Source organism: Hemicordylus capensis, chromosome 4 (genome assembly GCF_027244095.1).
Source record: "Hemicordylus capensis ecotype Gifberg chromosome 4, rHemCap1.1.pri, whole genome shotgun sequence".
Taxonomy (NCBI): domain Eukaryota; kingdom Metazoa; phylum Chordata; class Lepidosauria; order Squamata; family Cordylidae; genus Hemicordylus; species Hemicordylus capensis.
In genome coordinates, this window is record NC_069660.1 from 251763290 (window position 1) to 251782603 (window position 19314).

A 19314-nucleotide genomic window follows, 5' to 3' on the forward strand; every position below is an offset into this window, starting at 1 on the left:
GCGATATAGGAAGATGCTGAAAGTCATCATTTCATACTGCACAGGAGATGGCAATGGTAAACCCCTCCTGTATTCTACCAAAAGACAACCACAGTGCTCTGTGGTTGCCAGGAGTCGACACTGACTCGACAGCACGCTTTACCTTTAATCATCAGAACTTCTCTCTTGCACAATTTGTACAGTATGCCATCAGAGGAAACATGCAAAATGGAGGCTTCATAAGGCACTTATAAACACCCTAGAGTTCCATTCCCAGAGATCCCCAGTTGTTGTATGAATGTAAGACAATTGATTGTGCCCATAACACAGAGAAATGGGCAAAACTTGCAAAACCCATCCACCCATTAGTCTGGATGTCACAGTTGTTGTTCACATTATCCCTTATGTTTAGTTAAACACAGTAACCAATCTAGCAGCAATATTTTTGAAGAAGCAGCCTAAAATGCCATTTTAAGGCATTTTAAGATATCTAGCTATACAGAAGAATTTCATGGCTATTTAGCTGAACTGTATCTTGAACAATTAAGACAGGTTTCTACTACAGAGCAGTGTTACACTCTAAACTAAGACATCTAAATAGCAGTTTTATCTGAAGACCCTTCATTTAAACATTTTAGTATAAAATAGAGTACTCCTAAAATCCACTTTAAAAAGATTGTAGGTATTTATTAAATCAATTTTTATCCCATGAATAGATTTTAGCACTGCTGAATTTATTTTATTAAGATCATTCCAACACAAGAACACCACTGATAAAAAGAGCATGACACCAATATATTTAGCACATTGTATTTCAAAAGACAATGCATTTGAAAATACAAACATTTTAATGAGCAAAATAAAAAGATCACAACATGATTCTGTACAATTCCTAGCATTTGTTTCAGTGCATTTAATGAGCATCTTATATCTGGAAAAAAAATACTAAGTACACTTCCTCTGATGTTCTGCAAGTACAGTTTAATAATTCACATTAGTTTGCATGTAATCACAAGTTATTATATATTTTTAAATTCAAAAACAGACCCAGAGATCCAAGAAAAAGTATAATTTATATATATACCTATGTCACCCATCTCCCATTTTAGTCCAGAAGATCAGAAACATATATTAGTATTCCAAATTGACTTCATTATATGATTGCTATTTCTTTAGTTTAACTAGAAATGTTCTTTTAATCTTTAAAACCCCACTCTAAATCAGAGTGGGATTTTCAATTGCAAGGTGCCAGAAGCTGGAGAAAACAAATGCAGCTTTTCAATGGTTTTACAATGAGAGGTCATGGATAAGGAATGTGAATGGCTCCCAGTTCCGCTTGTAAGCTACTTTAAAGGCACATGGCATATTAAGATCTGCTATAGAATGGTGTTTTCAAGCAGAACAAACTGCACATCATAGTTTGGAATTACATTTTCTGACAGGTTAAAAACATTTTATACCCAAAGGCATATATTACATCACTCACACACACACGCACATACACATCTTTATAAAAAAAGTTAACAATAAGTAGGCAACATCTAAAAGTTAAGCATTTATCAAACAATGTAGCCAGACTAAATCAGGACAGTACATGATAAAGGAAGAGTTCATTTTTGTTTCAAAATAAATGAATGATGGGAAGGGTACATGATAGTTTAAGCCTTTATCGTACTGCATTCAGTGTAATGTGGGAGTCTAAATTTAATTTTTTTGCATGCTTGATTTATGTTCTGTCTCTAAGATTGTAAGTCTGTAGGCAGGAGCTGTCAATGTTTATCTCTGCACAGTACCTAGCTTGTGTTAAGCATATGAAAATTTGCAAAGCATTTGAAAATGATAGAGATCCTTTTGAACATCTAATAAGAGCGGCTTGCAGTAAAATTTGATGCCAAGGCTCTAAAGAAGAGTTAAGAGTAAGCAATTTTATATCACAGATGCAACACATCTGCTGAGAAATGCACTCGGGATACAAATGGAGAGATTTTATCTGGGTTTTTTGTTTGTTTAGTTCTTGCTGTAAATGTTTAGCAAAGCACTTTCTAGTTTGTAAAAGAAAAGCAGCAATTCTTTGGTTCTCACATTGCTAAAACATGGCAATAATAAGCAAAACAATCACATTCAATCAACATCTAAATGCATTTCAATTACAACAAAATAAGTAATTCATTTCACATATTATTAACTGCAGCGGTATAAAAATATATTAAATAGCACTCAAAAGATGCTAAAGAAGGCAAGCTTCACCCAGATCACAAAAACTGGTGAACATACAGAGCCCAACTTACATGCACTGGGCCCCACAAAAAAAAGATCCCTGTGAAACAGTGAGAACCCTCATCCTTTTTAGGAGTCATGAGGGAAGCAGCTTGTTTTAGGAAGCACACTGCACACAGGAAAGGTGTGTTACACTATTGGCAGTTATTGTGTGAAAGATCTTCAAAGCATTCCTATTTAGGCTAATTCCAGATACACCAACTTCAATGAAAATGAAGTCGGACAAATGGCAAATGCTTCAAATATTCCAAACTATCCACATGAAGCCATTCCCCTCACTTTTTGAAACTGATTAGCATTCATCTACTAATGAACACACTTCTTTGCTCTTTTGATTCTAGAAGTAATGACAGCGCTTTTAAAAGAACTCTTTAAAGCAACAATACAGGCTCGTAATAAACACAGATAGGACACCAACACAGTGACATATGTTAAGGACCATAGTGAAATGCAACATCCTTGATGGATTCCCTTAATATACATGCAATATACAAAAACATTATTTCAAGCACAATCAGGGAATCATAGTACTACTCACAGATTGGGCAGCTTCAGATGACCAGCTGAAAAATCAGTAAGAAACCCCAGAGAGGGAACTAGAGGTGTATGCAGCACTCATGCTCCCATGTGGTGTGTTATCTGAAGCCATCCAAGTCCAGCTTCTGTTGCCAAAGCTGTAAGTTGGCTTGACAAAGTTGACAGAATCCTGTGTGCAAGTCAATAACCAGGCGCAAAAGTGGCTTCAGACAGCATGACACACAGAAGCACATGCACTGTGGATACCTCTGGCTCCCTCTCTCAAAACTTCTTACCATTTCCAGCTGATCATGAGAAGCCACTCATAGAATCAATTTTTTTTAGAAAGTTTTTCTAGAAAGGTTAGTGGTAAAATTACATCTATAGGTATTTGGGAGGTCATAACTCAAACTAATATAACAGTTTACAGTCACAGCTAGCCAACATTTATAAATAGGTCTTTCATTATAAACAAAGCAAACCCTCTGCCTTGAATCAAATTGTTTACAAGTTCTTTTATGCCAACAAAACCAAACCATGGCTGAACACAGTACTATCACGTGCATGCAGAAGCCTTGAATCCTACAATATTCATGATCACATTAATTTATACATTTACAAAAACATAAACAAAGTCTTCATTTAATCAGTTTGTTAAAACCACACTTCTTGGGAGAAGAGGCTTTTCCTGGCTTCTAAACAAGCTACTGGTTTGTTTGTTTTAATAGCAGTGATGAGTAGCTTCAGATATATAAAATGTGATTGAAGAAGGCTTTGAATATTTGTTAGTTTCATGATGTAAACATTTTAAGTAGCAGCTACTGGGATTTCTTCTCCTTGACACATTTTTATCCATACCATCGTTTGACTTTCCCCCCATATCTCTTTAGAAAGATCTGGTTTGAATCCTTTAAAGTTTCAGATGAGCTTTTCCAGTGTTAGAATGTTTTGACCTAGTTATTTATTCATCAATAGTCTTGAACAGGAGCTAGTTCTGGTACAAGGTTTACAGTTATATTTGTATATAATCTGTTGACAAGAATTGTTGGAGTATATAGTAGATTATTTAACCCATCAATATACTGACGCTCTCGGGAATATCTCAATAGTTTATACCTGCAGAAAGAGTACAGAGCAGTGTCAGAGCAGTAGAAAATAAGGTTCTTTGGGTTATGGAAGGCAAGCAATTTCCAACCTCAAAATATAAAATACGAGAATTCTGTAACTATAAACATTTCAAAGAAAACAATTTAAAAAAAATCTTTAAAGGTTTTATACCACGCACTACCCAGTAGTAGTGTGCATGGTTCGGTTCGGGCACACTGTTACAGACCTCCGGACCGGTTCGGCAGTCCAGCGATCTGGAGGTTCGGATGGGCGGGGGCATGTAGCTTTAAGCGGCGGGGTGGTGGTGGTAGTACTTACCTCCCCCCGCCGCTCTTCCCCCTCCGGCGCTGGTCCTTTTAAACATCTTCTTGGGGCGGCAGAGTTCCTTCCTGCCGCCCCTGCCCCCGTCGTTGTTCCTTAAGGCTTGAAAGAGACTAGAGCTAGCGGCGTGCATGTGCCCTGCGCGGCGTGCGTGCTCGTTTATACATACATGATGTATGCAGCGCGCGCGCCAGCGTCACAGGCAAGCGCGCGCGCTGCGCAGAGCGCATGCGCGCTGCTAGCTCTAGTCTCTTTTAAGCCTTAAGGAACGACGACAGGGGCAGGGGCGGCAGGGAGGAACTCTGTGCAAAATCACACTATTCCCACGATCACTGGGAAGCGGGCTAAGGGAGCTTAGCCCGCTTCCCTGCGATTGTAGGAACCACCAGGTGTTCCCAAGGTGGCTAGCTCACCTAATCCACCCTCCCCTTAAATAAGGTTAACAAAACGAGAGCTCCATTTACATACAATTTACATACATTGTGTGTGTGAAAAAATACATAAATAATGTAGATGCATCACTTGCACCATATTGCCAGCAACACACTGAAAATAGAACATTCTGTTAGTTATTTGTGTTTTGATACTTAACCATTTTTCTTACCGTCCTAAGAACTGAACTTCTCCTCTGTGGTGATGTGGAATAGATTTATACTTCCCTAGCTCTCCTTCTGGTCTTGTTACATTGTATCCTACATAGTGAACCCTACAATTCAAATAGTTGGAATGTGTAAGAAGAAAAACTGTATTTGCAAAAATCACAATGACATGTAAGCTCTGTGGATGTACACGTTACACAGTGTTATTGTTACACAAATTATATGTAAGCTCTGTGGATACACTACAAAGTACGTGTGCACATGGAGGAAAACCTTGCATATGCAAGTTTGTCTTTGAAGCTAGTGCAGCAGTTTCTTGCATGGCTGGTCAGCAAGATGACTGAAAGCAGCTCATCTGTTCAGCAGATACTTTAAAGACATCACCTAAATGTGCAATGTTTTCTCCTGCATTGAAACACAGCTTTGTATGACTGCAGTCTGTCAATTTTTGAACTATAAAGAAAAACAAAGATATACATGTTTATTTTGGATGAATTTGGTTTGATTGTTAATCTGATCATTAAAAGCTTCCACTCCAAACGACATTGAAATTCATGTACATGTTTTTGTGACATATTAAGAGGAAGACACATCTGAGGAAATACTCTGGCAAGGTTCTACATTAAAGCTAAGTGTGCGATCAAGTTGATTTCGACTCCTGGCGCCCACAGAGCCCTGTGGTTTTCTTTGGTAGAATACAGGAGAAGTTTACCATTGCCTTCTCCTGTGCAGTATGAGATTATGCCTTTCAGCATCTTCCTATACTGCTGCTGTCTGATATAGTAGCAGTGGGGATTAGAACCGGCAACCTTCTGCTTGTTAGTTAAGCTCTACAATTAGCAGCAGCAAACTGGAGAAAACAATAGCCAGCCAAGCAGATGCACTCAAAAGACTGAAGGAGCTTCCCAACCTGCTAGCATTGGTTCCATTAGATAGATCCAAAATATGAGCAGAGGAGGAATTGCTTTACATGTTATTGGTGTTTTATCACATGTGGTTATTAAAAAATATCCAACCCATCATATTTTCAGATTTAAAACTTTTCATTATCCAATGTTACACTTTGAAGTTATTTATAAAGGAAATAACAGTTGTTATTCTGTGCAGCAGGATGCTGGTGTTAGGCACCTGCTGAGGCTGCTGTGCAACATGCAAGGCAGTCCTGATGATGCTGCCCAACTGGGCAGCTGCAGAACAACTGAAAAACGGTGCCTCGGCAGCTGCAAAGCACTACTTATAGGAGCAGCACTGTGCAGCTGCCTGGATGTCATTTTGAGTTGTTCCACAGCTGCCCTGGGAGACAACATCACCGGGGCTGCCTTTCACATTACGCAGCAGGTCTCTAATGCTAGCATTCTGCTGCATGGAATGTGGGCCATGAACTATTGCTAACATCACTATTTGGAGCACCTAATATTTATTTCTGTGTAGGGGAGGAAACATACAATTTCAGACATACAACCACCATTAAAACAATAGAAAATTGCACTATGCAGTGGTTTTGAAAGAGGAGGATCCTATGCAATAGTATCCAATAAGTTCCTGCACATCCAAGTACACTTTCATAATCTTAATGCTAATATTTTAATAAGAAATCGCTTGAATATAACTTCCATTTTAGGAGCTGATCCTACACATTCTATGAACACTCACCTATTCCATAGGTCATCATCTTCTCCACCCCATCCCCAGAAAGCATTTGGAAATCCATTGATTTTTTTGAATTGTTCTACTGTTAGTCCACTTACGCCACCAAAGAACTCATTGTATGGAAGACTGAAAATGACAGCAGGCAAATTTCACTTTGTTTAACACATTTAGGTAAGCACAATTCTCTCTTCAAAAGTTTCAGAATGTGTCACATACAAATAGTATATATATTTCTGTTCAGATATATTATTTAGAATAAATGGCTTCTCAAGAGGCTATTAAAAACCAGTCCTGTGCTGTCGGAAATGTGTGATAAGCATATCGGACCATTGATACCCATATTGGTATTGTCAGCAGCAATTCTGCAAATGACAGGAGAGGGGCCCCGGGAGTCCAAACGCTGATAAACCCCCTCCTAATAGCATGGGATAAAACATTTCTCTGATATGCTTATCAGAACCTCTCCCTCTCCCCTTTGAACGTTTAAAGAGACCCGGCACCACAGTCACCACTGGCCCCATTGCTGCTGGACAGCACAGCCAGGAACTGCGGTCATCAGCTGGCTGGAGGGTCAGAGAAGCCTATGGCCATGGCAGCAATGGGGGCAGTGGTGACCTGACCTGAAGTGGCAGCGGTGGGTCTTTTTACACTTTAAATGTAAAGGGCAGTTTCTGGTAGCATTTCTGGTGGGGCACAGGCCTATTAAAAATAATGTATGCTGGCTTTACTTCTGTAGGATGAATCTGTTATAAACAATCACCTCAAAGTAGTATCACATGGCGTGGGTGGTGGGGGGACTTAACATATGTTCATATGATTGGATATAGGTTTAAAACTGTTAAAAATATATATAATTTTGGAAACCAAAGAATAGCACATCCAGTTCCGCACACCCAAACAGATGCTATGTTTTCCAAACAGCAGTGCCATGTGTCACATGAAAAACCAAGGAGACTTTCAACCAAGAAGATTTTCAAAATCTTGGCATAGTGATATGGCATAGGAATCAATCAATCAATCAATCAATCAATCAATCAATCAATCATCATCATCATCATCTGTTCTTTGGATCTTGGCCACAATATCTTAAGGTTGCATTTTTCCCCTAGATAAGAACAGTCTTGCAAATGACAGAGAAGCAGCAAAGGAATATGACATAGAGGCAGAACAGAAAATTATAGGCAAGAACGAGAACACGCAGAGGAATAAAATGCAAGAATAAAATGTTACTGGGCATGAATTCAATGTTACTGGGTAAATGGGTAGCTGAGTCAGAAAAATTGAGTGCTTGAGCAGCTAGAAAAAAACCCTGCAAATCGTCACCACAAGGTTACTCTAAGTGGCAAGTTCTTGGGCAAGGAAGAACTGAAGGCAGAAGCAAATGCACTGGTCATTGGGAAAGACAACAGACATCATATAGAAGTGTATGCAATTATGCGGTTGCTTGCTTGTCGATGTATACTAGCCAGAGAACGTCAGCCTACCTGCATAGCTATGTATTCAGCTATCCCAATATAGCATGGCAACAAGGTTAACTAGAGAACTGCTTAGGGTCAAATTACATACTATGTTTCCGGGGGTGGAATTTCATATTAATGTTAAAGTGCTGCAGACTGCAGTCAGGATAAGAACTGTGGTGCATCAGGAGGGGTATATAACCTTTTCCCCTTGTGCTGTGGTCCCAATGGAAATCATGCCCCATATTTGCCCTGGGAGGGAAGTTTGGACAATTTTCATTGGGACCATAGTACAAGGTGGAAAATATTAAATATCCCCTTCCCATTTGCCACAGTTTCAGTCTTGATTGCCGGCTCCCTGAAGTGACTATTAAAAGCAAACAAAATTCTGGCAAGGATTAAAAGCCACAAGATATAGGTACATGAAATATATATGCCCTTAAATTAGTAATTTTGTCTACAAGATTTCTTAATTTTAGTGTTTTACCCTTTGTACTGGCAGATGTTCCTGGAACAACTTAATGTATACCTGCTGGAGGTTTGAGTTGGTTTACATTTTTATTCTCCAATGCTGTATACTGTTTAATATCAAAGCTTTGTCTAATTACAAAATTTGTTTATAAAGATTCAAAAAGTATTTTCCACATACTACAAATGAGCTGAATGTGTTACTTACATGTACATATATTTGTCCAACTTTGCAGCAAAGTGACGTGGCATCTCATTACATCCATAATAATTTCGATCATTTTCAGGTAAATGATCCACATCATGAAAAATTACACAATCCCAGTCATTATTCTTCATAGCTTCTTTGAAGCCAATGTTAAAGAGCATCGCTCGGTTAAAAGGCTGCGCCCCAGTCTAAATAAAGGATAGAACAGGAGAACAAACTGTTAAAATGATGAAAACTGCCATATGTAGTTATCTATTGGTATATACTAGCAAAGCATTAAGAAGAAATTTAATACTTTCCTTCTAACAGAAAACAAACGCAATGCATAAGACCATACATGCAACACCCAGTTAAAACTATATCAGATGAAACAAAATATTCGAACCAAAGGAATTGCCCTTTATTACGCCTTATCAAATATTCAGTTTACAGAAGGAACCCTCTCAAGGATTTCTCCCCCTCCCGCTAGAACACCTCCCCCCACTAGAAACCACCACCAATACTGCAGCACTGAACCTACCCAAAATATATACAACACATGTGAATTTGTTATGAAGCAAACATAGCACAGCTCACCTGTTCAACAACATAAAAGGAAAATTCCAGCCTCTGTTTTTGTAACACTGGTATCAGGTGTCGGAAAAATATTGGAAGATGTTCGTGGCGATTGCGAAAAGGAATGAGTATTGCAACCTACAAACAGAAACCCAGCTAAACAAATATGCTAAGCAGTAGCAAAACGCAAATGACCAGCTCAAAAATCAAATAAGCCAGTTGCTCAGCAATTAAAAAATTATATGTACTGTAGTTGGTTCTTAATGTTACACTGTGCAGAAATCTCATGTATTCTTATTTTTTTAGTGTTTTATTTTGGGATGAGTATTATATCTGGAGTAAATAAAACTAGGTGCTTTAAAAAGCATCTCTCTCCCCTACCACTCTCACCATTTTTATATATGAATATGGAACATGAATTAAAGAGAGGACATTTATTTTTTTAACACTAGGACACGTTCAACTGGCTTCTGGACATAATTCAAGGTTATAATCCTTAAATGCCTAAGTAGACTGAAACCACTATACCCTATGAAATACTTCCCCTTGAACATACAAGTCCCCCATGCTTTCAGATCAAGTGATGCTCTACTCCAATTTCTATCGACCTTTCAGATAAAATCAATAAAAATACAGAGCAGGACTTTTTCAGAGGTGACCTCTAATATAGAATTCCCTTCCCAAGAAATCTATCAGAATCTAACTTTTGTTTTTAGTAAGCAGTTGAAGATGGAGATATCACTGGGTGACTCTGGGCCAGATACTTCTATCTAAGCATAACCTGCCTCACAAGGTTATTGTGGGGATAAATATAACCATGTATACTGCTCTAGGTTCCTTAGAGGAAGAGCAGGCTATAAATATAAAAACAAATAAATAAGTGCTACGGGGGAAGCCATGTTTGTTGTTCAACGTCATTGCCTGGTTTAAAATTAATTTCTTTTAAATTGTGATCAGTTTTAGACCGGCTGTTTGAATGGAAAAATAGAATATAAATGGGAAGTAAATACAAGAACTCTATATCCTTTTGAAGATACATACCAATTGTGAACAATCTCACCTTTGAGAAATCTACCACGATTCAAGGAAGCTGGGTAACAGATTAAAACGTTGTCTTACCTTCCATCGTGGTTTACAGTCTTTTGGCTTCCAATGACCACCTGGCTCAACATCTATATTATTTGAAAATAACTGTTGAATTTCATCCAAGCTAATTTCACTCATGTTGACATCAACAAAGCCTCCTAAGTAGTGAAAAACAAAATAGATTTACACCTATATTTTAGATCCAAAGTTTATATTATTATATTTAACAGTATACCAGGGAATGGAAAGTGGAAAGAAATGTGTCTCTCTTCTTAACAAGAAACTACAAGCAAGGCAAATGGAGAAAGAGGAGGCTTGGAGCTTAGGTTTCTTCCCAGCTTGCATTAAAATCCAAGCTGGGAAGTAGGGGTGGGGGGGTCATACTTTTCTTGCATAGGAAGATACGATGACAGATCTGTCAGACTTGAATTGCCAACTGCATTCAAGTAAAATGCAAGCAGCCAGGGCGGGCTTCAAGCAGCAAGGGATGGCAAACAACTAAAAAAAATGAGTTTGAGAGCACACTTGCTCTCTTAACCTCATTTTGAAGAAGAGCTCTGCAGGCGGGTTTGCCACTGTTGCCACAGTTGCTTGCCTCTTGCTGCTTCTCATGAGCAGCCAAGAATGGGCTTGGCTGCCTTACCCTGCTCTTGGCTGCTCATGAGAACAGCCTCAGTATCTTTTTGCCTAACCTACCTGCCAGGATTTGTATGAATACTAACCCCCTTTAGCTTCTTGACAGCTAAAAGGGGAAGAACTATATACCTGGATTTCTTAGAGGAAGGGCAGGATAAACATTTAATCATGAATTACATGTACATAAATTACAAGATGTAATCATTATTTCATGTAGCAGGAATAATGCTACTTTTGCAACACAAAATAAACTGAGATTGTGGCCTGCACATAGTGTACACAGGTCTACACTCATAAGGTAAGCATAGCTCTCTCAGTCTTTCTAATTTTAAAAAAGTTACTAGTTTCCTATTTCATTGTGCTCTACATACAATATTAAAATTTTTCTTAATATTAATATTACTAGCCAACCCTGCACAGAACATCTGTGCACTCTTTGGGGCCAGCGGTTACCTCTTCCCCTGCCCACCTTCTGCCCCAGTTTCCGCTTCCTAACCATGGCCGGCCCGTGCCAGGCCCAGCCGCCTCTCCTCCCCACTGCCACTTCTGCCCCCCCCCCCACTTTCTTTCCCTCCTCCTGGGCTTTGCCTCCATGGCCAGGCTGGGCCTGCCACCGCCACGGCAACCAATCCTCCTGGGTGCACCTCGGCCAATCAGGCGCCTCCATCACCCAGCCAATTAGCTGGGCACTGGGACGCACATTCCAAGGCACACCCAGGAGAATTAATAATATAGAAGCTTATTTACTGCTTATTTACTGGAAAATGCTGTTTCAAAACAATTCATATTAATGGATCAGGCTATATGTTAAAGAAAAGATAAACTTACTCATGTAAGGTAACTTTTCTGGACAAGGCTGATAAGGAGAATAAGTGAAGTTTTCTGGAAGATACATCATAGTTTGAACAAGGTTTTCACTTGAATTGTTGCCTTCAGGATAATCTTTAACAGAAAGGGAAGCATTATGTAGCAAGAAGCAACTTTGTCCAGCTGCTGCTACTGGGCTGTATTCCCAAGTAATTTTACCAAAACCACATAAATGTTAATGCACATCAACTTCTATGAATTCTCTGCTTCTAACCTTATACAATTTGTTGGAATACAGAATCTAGAATTGTCTCAGTCTATGTTGTTACCAATAAATTATAACACTGATATAAAACTGAAAATAACATTCTTACCTGTACCATTTAGTGTAGCATTTTTATTAGTATACAATCTGATCATATGTCCTATTGTTTTCACATTTTCTTTCAGCATTATACCCCGTGCTTGTACCATAAATAGATATGTGTTTGCTGTTGGAGGGGAAAAAATTAGCTTCAATTTAAATTTGAACTGTCACGGAACATATATTGTTTTAGTCGTAATCAGAACCAACAGTTTTAGATTGAACCATCACAATCAAGCATAAATTAAGGTACTGACAAAAAGAAAATAAGAAGTTGAGGGGTCTCAAAAAACAGTTGGGAAGTAAAATATGCAGAGTTCAGTACACATTACAGAGCACCACTCCTTTTCCTCACTCACTCAGCTAAACAATATGGGAAGAAAGTATATTTTTCAAACACATTGCCCAAGATTCTCTACAGCTTTAAAAGAGCAGAGGAAGAGCTCTACCCTCACAGAAAACCAGGAGCCTAGCTGTTCTGAAGGTATGCCGCACAGCCTAGCCTTCAGGGAGGGATATAGGGAAGCATTTTTTGCTTCTTCAAGCATGTCCATGTAAAAGCCCTTTTTGCCTCTGCTAGCATGTCCCTGAGGATCATATGACCCTTATTTTGCAGGAAGAGGAGAGAAGCGGAAATTGCTTCCCCATTCCTGTCCCCGCAGAATGGGCTGCATGGCAAGCCTTCAGCACAGCTAGTCTCCCGGCTGCCTGAGAGGGTATAGAGCATCTTCCACCCTTGTAACACTGTAGAGAATGTCAGCCATTTTATTTTAAAACAGAAATAATTACATGAAGTTCAAGCATCAATTTCCCTCTTCAGCCTAACAGGTGATCAATATTGTCAGAGCTAACCATCTGTCAAGTTACACACTTGCACTGCAAGGGCACAACTTCAGCATCACCTTTTGTTTGGTTCAATCCCATGCCACACCAGTACCACATGCAACCAAGAAGCCATGTTGACTGAGCAACTCACTGATATCGTTACTTCCCATGACAGTATCTCTTCCCTGGGAAGGGGTGGGGGTGTGATCCACATGGTGTCCTGCTTACAGATGTTCCTGGTGTGGCATAGGATCAGCCACACAATAGTGATTCCCACGCTGCAACAGAAATGCAAGAATCAGTTCTAACTTAACACAAAAATGTTAGTTACTATTCCCCAATAAAGGCTGGATTTTATTATTATCCAATGCAAATGATCTTATAATCAATTACAACTTCAATCAGCATTAACAGCTATTTGAGCCGTCATCACTAGTATTGAAAACTCAAATTATGACAAACTAGATGCAATTTTGGTCCATGTCCTCTTGGATAAAATATGAACTGCTGGTTTGTACATTCAGATTAAAAACATGGAAAGAAATTAAGCTACCACAATGAAAAACTTCCATATATGAAAAAAATACATCACAGTCCAAGTAGCATAAATAGATCTCATAAAGGGATAGGACTTCAACTGGATTATGTGTTCCTTTAATCAGTTTATCATTACATCACTGCACTTCACACACAGACAAGCCCTGAGGAAAACATTTCCCTTAGAAACCAATGTAAAATCAATTAGTTCTCTTGCCTATCCCAAGCCACTGCCTTCTTTTAGTCACCTATACATAGTCTCTTTGCTTCTTCCTCATTCTTCTATCACTAAAGACAAACCTTATTTGTTTCTTTCAGATTCTGTCCCATTGTCTAACCCCATGCCTTAGTATTCCTACACCACTGCTTCACTTTCAGTCACCCATGAGTGTCACACATACCCCAGTGCAAATAGGCTATGTATATTTGCATGAGAGAGAAAACAAGATATCTATTATTGAATGGTTTGAGCTGTGTAAAGGGAAATTAATGTGTAAATGGGAAATGGGATACAGAGAACATATTTATCAAACAAAAAAGCTTTGTCTCCCTTTTTTTGGTTTTCCATTTGTGAAGTCTGCAACCTAAGCACACTTACTAGAAAACAAATATCACTGAAATCAATGTGACAATTCAATTCTGTTCTAATACCTAGTTCTACCTTTACATGCCATATGGTAGTTGGCATAATTCCTAATTACATTCGATCATCTTTGATAACAAACACTCACATCATTTCCAGCAATACCATCACTGTAGTTAACTACCTTACCCATTAAATAACCCTGGCGCAGCGGGGAAATGACTTGACTAGCAAGCCAGAGGCTGCTGGTTTGAATCCCCGCTGGTATGTTTCCCAGACTAAGGGAAACACCTATATCGAGCAGCAGCGATATAGGAAGATGCTGAAAGGCATCATCTCATCCTGCACGGGAGATGGTAAGCCCCTCCTGTATTCTACCAAAGACAACCATAGGACTCTGTGGTCGCCAAGAATCGACACCGACTCAACAGCACACTTTACCTTTATGAATGTTTACTTGGTAGTAAGTTCTAGGGATGTGCATGGAACCGGCGCCTGCCAGTTGGAAGACGGCGGGGGGAGTAATTTTAAGGGCGGCGGAGGGTACTCTTACTCCTCCCACTGCATTTCTCCTACCAGTGCTGTGTATTCAAACCGTCTGGCGGGGTGACAGCGTACCTCCCTGCCACCCCATTGCTTCCTCAGACTGGAAGTTCCTGGTGTACGTGCGCGCGCACGCACGCACGCACACACACACACAGTGGGAACTTTCAGTCACATGAAGAAACAGGGTAGCAGGGAGGTATTTTTTTAATTTATTTATTTACATTTTATATCCCGCTCTTCCTCCAAGAAGCCCAGAGCAGTGTACTACATACTTAGGTTTCTCCTCACAACAACCCTGTGAAGTAGGTTAGGCTGAGAGAGGAGTGACTGGCCCAGAGTCACCCAGCTAGTTTCATGGCTGAATGGGGATTTGAACTCGGGTCTTCCCAGTCCTAGTCCAGCACTCTAGCCACTACACCACACTGGCTTCTTTAAAAGCAGTATGCTGCCGCTCCGCCGGGCCGTTTGAATACACAGCGCCAGTGGGGGAAATGCAGCAGGAGGGATAAGAACACCCTCCCCCACCCTTAAAGTTATCCACACACACACCTTCGAACTGGCTTGAAAGCCAGTCCACGGAACCAGTTCAGCACTCCTAGAATGGAGCACTGAACGGTTCCATGCACATCCCTAGTAAGTTCTACTGTGTTCAGTAGAGCAACTCCCAGGTAAGTGTGCTTATCAATTTTGATCACTGCACTGTAATTTAATCCACATGCAGACAAGCCCAAAGGAAAACCTTTCCCTAGAAACCAATGAAGATTCAATTAGCTATCTTGCCTATCCCAAGCCATCATCTCCTTTTTGCTCACCTATACCCTCTTTGCTTAAGTATTTGAATATTTTAATTATTCTAAGGGTTATTTCATACATTATGCAGAAGCAAATGCAAACAGCATGATCTTAGAAGAAAACTTATAAATGGAAGAACTTTTGTCATTAGTTTAATACAATCTCTTTAAAAGTAGCTATACAAAGCAGGGAAGTAAGGTGTAAACACACTATTATTTATTTATTTATTTATTTGATTTATATACCGCTCCTCCAAATTGGCTCAGGGCGGCAGAAAGAACCAATTTAAATGATTACTAAAGTTGAGAAGCACTCACCCTATTAAGTTTAAAATTAAGATACCCTAGAACAGGGATTCTCAATGTTGGGCCTCCAGATGTTCTTGGACTTCAGTTCCCATAATCCCCAGCCCCAGTGGCCTTTGGTTCGGGTTTATGGGAATTGAAGTCCAACAACGTTGAGAATCCCTGCCCTAGAAGATATTACCTATTTGCAAGAATCTCTTGTATGGGAAGATGAAGTTAGATCAGCACTCAGGTTATTAACAAGTCAGAAGGCTACAGGAATTGATGGAATAGCAACAGCAGTATGGCAGGCAAAACAGAAGAAGAATCAGTCAAGGCTCTAACCAAACTATGCCAGCAAATTTGGAGAAAGACACAGTGGCCAAGAGATTGGAAGAGGATTTGAAGATGTCAGTCTACATACCCATACCAAAGGAACGGAGACTTAACAGACTGCGCAAACCATCACACAATATTCTTAATTTCACATGCTAGCAAAATAATGCACAGGATCATAAAACACAGATTAGAGCCCTATGTGGAAAGGGAAATGCCGGATGTTCAAGCTGGTTTCAGAAAAGGCTGAGGAACAAGAGACATCACTGCTGATGCATGTTAGATAACAGAGAAAGCCCAAGAAGTCAATATGTGCTTTATTAGCTACAGAAAAGCCTTCAATTGCATTGACCATGTCAAATTGTGGAATATCCTCAGGAAAATGGGCACCCCGGAACATCTCATCGTTCTCATGAGAAACCTATACACAAGACGGGAAGCCACAGCCCAGATGGAACATGGTGAAACAGACTAGTTCCAGATCAGCAAAGGAGTAAGACAAGGCTGTATACTTTCTCCTTCTTTATTCAATTTATATGCTGAACATATACTGAGAGAAGCTGGAGTGCAAGAAAATGGGCGTGGTTTCACTGTTGGAGGAAGAAACTTCAATAACCTGTGCTACACTGATGATACCACTCTGATAGCTGAGAATGCGGATGATCTGCATGCTCTAATAATGAAAGTGAAGGAGCACCGTGAAAAAATGGGACTACAACTAAATGTAAAGAAGACGAAACTAATGACAACGGGTACAGCAACCAGCCTCAGAATGGATAATGAAGACTTTGAAGTGGTGGATAGCTTTTGCCTTTTAGGATCAACCATCAACAGTAAAGGATCCAGCAGTCAAGAAATACGCTACAGACTAGCACTTGGTAGGGTTGCAATGAAGGCCTTGGAAAAGATATTTAGATGCCGTGTCTACACCTACAAAGATTAGAATCGTTTGGACAATGATTTTTCCTGTGATATTCTATGGATCTGAAAGCTGGACTTTGAAGAGGCAGGACAGAAAATTTATTGATGCTTTTTTGGTGCTGGAGAAGACTTTTGAGTATACCATGGACAGCCAGAAAAAACAAACAAATGGATCATGGAACAAATCAATCCAGAATTTTCACTCGATGCACAAATGACCAGGCTCAAACTATCATACTTTGGACATATTATGCAAAGACCCAGCTCCCTTGAGAAGCCCACAATGCTAGGAAAAGTTGAAGGAAAGGGAAGACGACAGCAGTGACTGGCAGCAAGGTGGGTGGACTCGATTATGCCAGCAATAAATGCACCACTGAGATACTTAAAAGGCCAAGTTGAAGACAGATCATCATGGAGAGAATCTATCTGTGTGGTTGCTAAGAGTCAACACCAACTTGACGGTACTTAATCAATCAATCAGCACTAGCAGAGAAATGAATTCAATTTTGCCAGCCAAAGACAATTACTAGTTGAAGTGCTTCCTGCTGCTACCACTTTTCCTAGTAGCCAGGCTCTTGTAACAGCATATTATCTCTAAGCATAACAAGGTAAGTAGTTTTTATAATGGGGATAGCTTCTCCTCACCTTTCAGTGCTATTAACTTTTTTTAGATGCACCCTTTAATGACTGAGGAAGAGTATGTATTTTGTATTGTAAAAAAAGAATTATACAAGTTTGTTTAATGTTGATGCACTACTACAAGGGAACAAGCGTGGCTTAGCACTTATTTTTCCTTTTCAATTTGCTACACAAACACTCATGTAGTGAGTTGAACAACCATTCACTAATTTTTAACACGCACATGCGCATATGATTTTTAACATGTGCACATGCACACACTTGAAAACTATATAAAGGTAGAAGAATGAGAAATATGGATCATATATCAGTAACAAAATGGAAATTGTTCAAGAGGTGACCATTAATAGTCATGCAACCACAGACACACCTCTGTAACAAAAACACGACTAACTGCAGCAGTTGGGGAAAAGAATAAGTTGTCCAGAGGCAACTGTGCAAAAAACAAAAAAACAAAAACAAAAACAACCCCAAACAAAAAACCCATAGATGTATGCATCTCTTCCAACAAGAGTGTGTGCCCATACTTTCAAAGATATGACCTGGATAAGTTTTATTTCTATTAAGGGTGGGGAGGAGTATTTGAACATATACTTTGGTATTTTTCTAATGCAATTAAACAACAGTGTAAAATGGCAATTTTTGAGTCCACACAACTGCAACATCAGGTGATGACTTCTATGTGTAAAAACAGCTGCCACTGTACACCTTCCTATCACCTGAAATAATCTCTAACACAGCACCTTTCAAAATATCAGGTTCAGTCGTGAGTTATCAAGCGCAGAGAGACTCAAGTATACGATGCATAAGCATGTCTGAGTCAGCCCCAGGGACTTGGGGCGGATTTAGAGTGGCATGCATTTTAATCCCACCCACCGACCAGGTGGGAGCCAGAGGGGAGAATCAGAGATCCCTTCTTACCTATTCCTGGAGCGACGTATATGAAGTACAGACAAGATGACGAGAAGGAAAAGAAGAAGATGAAGACGAGAATGGAGCGATTGGAGACTCGCAGCACCTTCTTGAAGGCAGACATCCTCCTCTTGGGCAGGGCTGCAACCGTTCTCCGACCACAGCCGCTAGTAGCGGCTACTCTCCCCGAACCGCCCACGGACTGGGATACCCAACCTATCCAAGTGCTGTGTGAGAGCCGGTGACGTCAAGATCAACCAAGGGAGCCCCAGAGCAGCAGGAAGGGTGGGAGGCTGCCTGGAGCCCAAACAGGGATGCCCTCGCGGAGAGAGCGGCAATGCCCCACGCGGCGGGGGGAGCTTCTTTTGCCTGCACTTGCCAATGCCCAGTGTTGGAGGGGCAGCTCGCGAGAAAGGGGGCTCGTGGCGGCAGCTTTTTCCGGGAGGGCTCGAGGGAGCTTTAAGGGGCGACGGGCGTGGGGCGATACTTCATGACGCAGGTGAGAGAACCAGGTGAGCTTTAGGTTAGAGAGACTGGGTGGGTTTCTTCCTCAGTCGGCGAAAGGCCGCCCCGCCTCGCTCTTGCCCGAGGAAAATACCGGCTCTCTTGGTCGGGTCGGTCAGTCAGCGACGCTCCTCCTACCCCTTGGCAACGCAGAGGAGCGTCTAGCAGCGCCTGTCGAAGTGAGGCTGCCCCCGCTGCTGCCGCTTAGCTCCAGGCCCCCTTGGTCCACCACCAGGAGCCATCGCAGCTGTCGCCGCCCCGATGATTCTCCTGGCGGCCAGTGCTGGCGGCGGCGGCGGCGGCTGCAGCCGTGGCAACATCCCCACCGGTGGGTCGGTCAGCCGGCCGGCCGCGGAAACCAGCCGCCTCCTCCGGAGGCCCCGCCCCGCCCCGGCTTCTACTGCG

The 19314-nt window shown here is 40.8% G+C and overlaps 1 protein-coding gene across 4 annotated transcripts; it reads right to left on the bottom strand.

Moving 5' to 3' along the window:
• Positions 1-692: 692 nt before the first annotated feature.
• Positions 693-19299, bottom strand: B4GALT6 (beta-1,4-galactosyltransferase 6). 4 transcript variants are annotated; one of them, XM_053248412.1, is made up of 10 exons: positions 18415-18540; positions 13007-13133; positions 12041-12157; positions 11688-11801; positions 10257-10381; positions 9159-9275; positions 8583-8770; positions 6453-6575; positions 4805-4906; positions 693-3888 (listed from the first exon to the last, which is right to left on the bottom strand). In XM_053248412.1, the coding sequence occupies exons 2-10, from the start codon at positions 13023-13025 to the stop codon at positions 3741-3743; spliced, it is 1053 nt and encodes a 350-aa protein (XP_053104387.1). In that variant the 5' UTR covers positions 13026-13133; positions 18415-18540; the 3' UTR covers positions 693-3740. The 4 variants fall into 4 exon arrangements, with proteins under 4 accessions (XP_053104387.1, XP_053104386.1, XP_053104388.1 ...); XM_053248411.1 differs by lacking the exon at positions 13007-13133 and having other exon boundaries at positions 18415-19290; XM_053248414.1 differs by lacking the exon at positions 13007-13133 and having other exon boundaries at positions 3764-3888; positions 4793-4906; positions 18415-19299.
• Positions 19300-19314: the final 15 nt, after the last annotated feature.

Bases quoted from the DNA above. Each gene is read 5' to 3' on its own strand.
- B4GALT6 (XM_053248411.1), bottom strand. From the start codon at position 18,529: ATGTCTGCCTTCAAGAAGGTGCTGCGAGTCTCCAATCGCTCCATTCTC. The intron at 10,382-11,687 runs GTAAGTTTATCT...TTCACTACTTAG, and splicing joins AGAAAAGTTACCTTACATGA to GAGGCTTTGTTGATGTCAAC. The intron at 6,576-8,582 runs GTAAGTAACACA...TGTCATTTTCAG, and splicing joins TTGGACAAATATATGTACAT to TCTTCCATACAATGAGTTCT.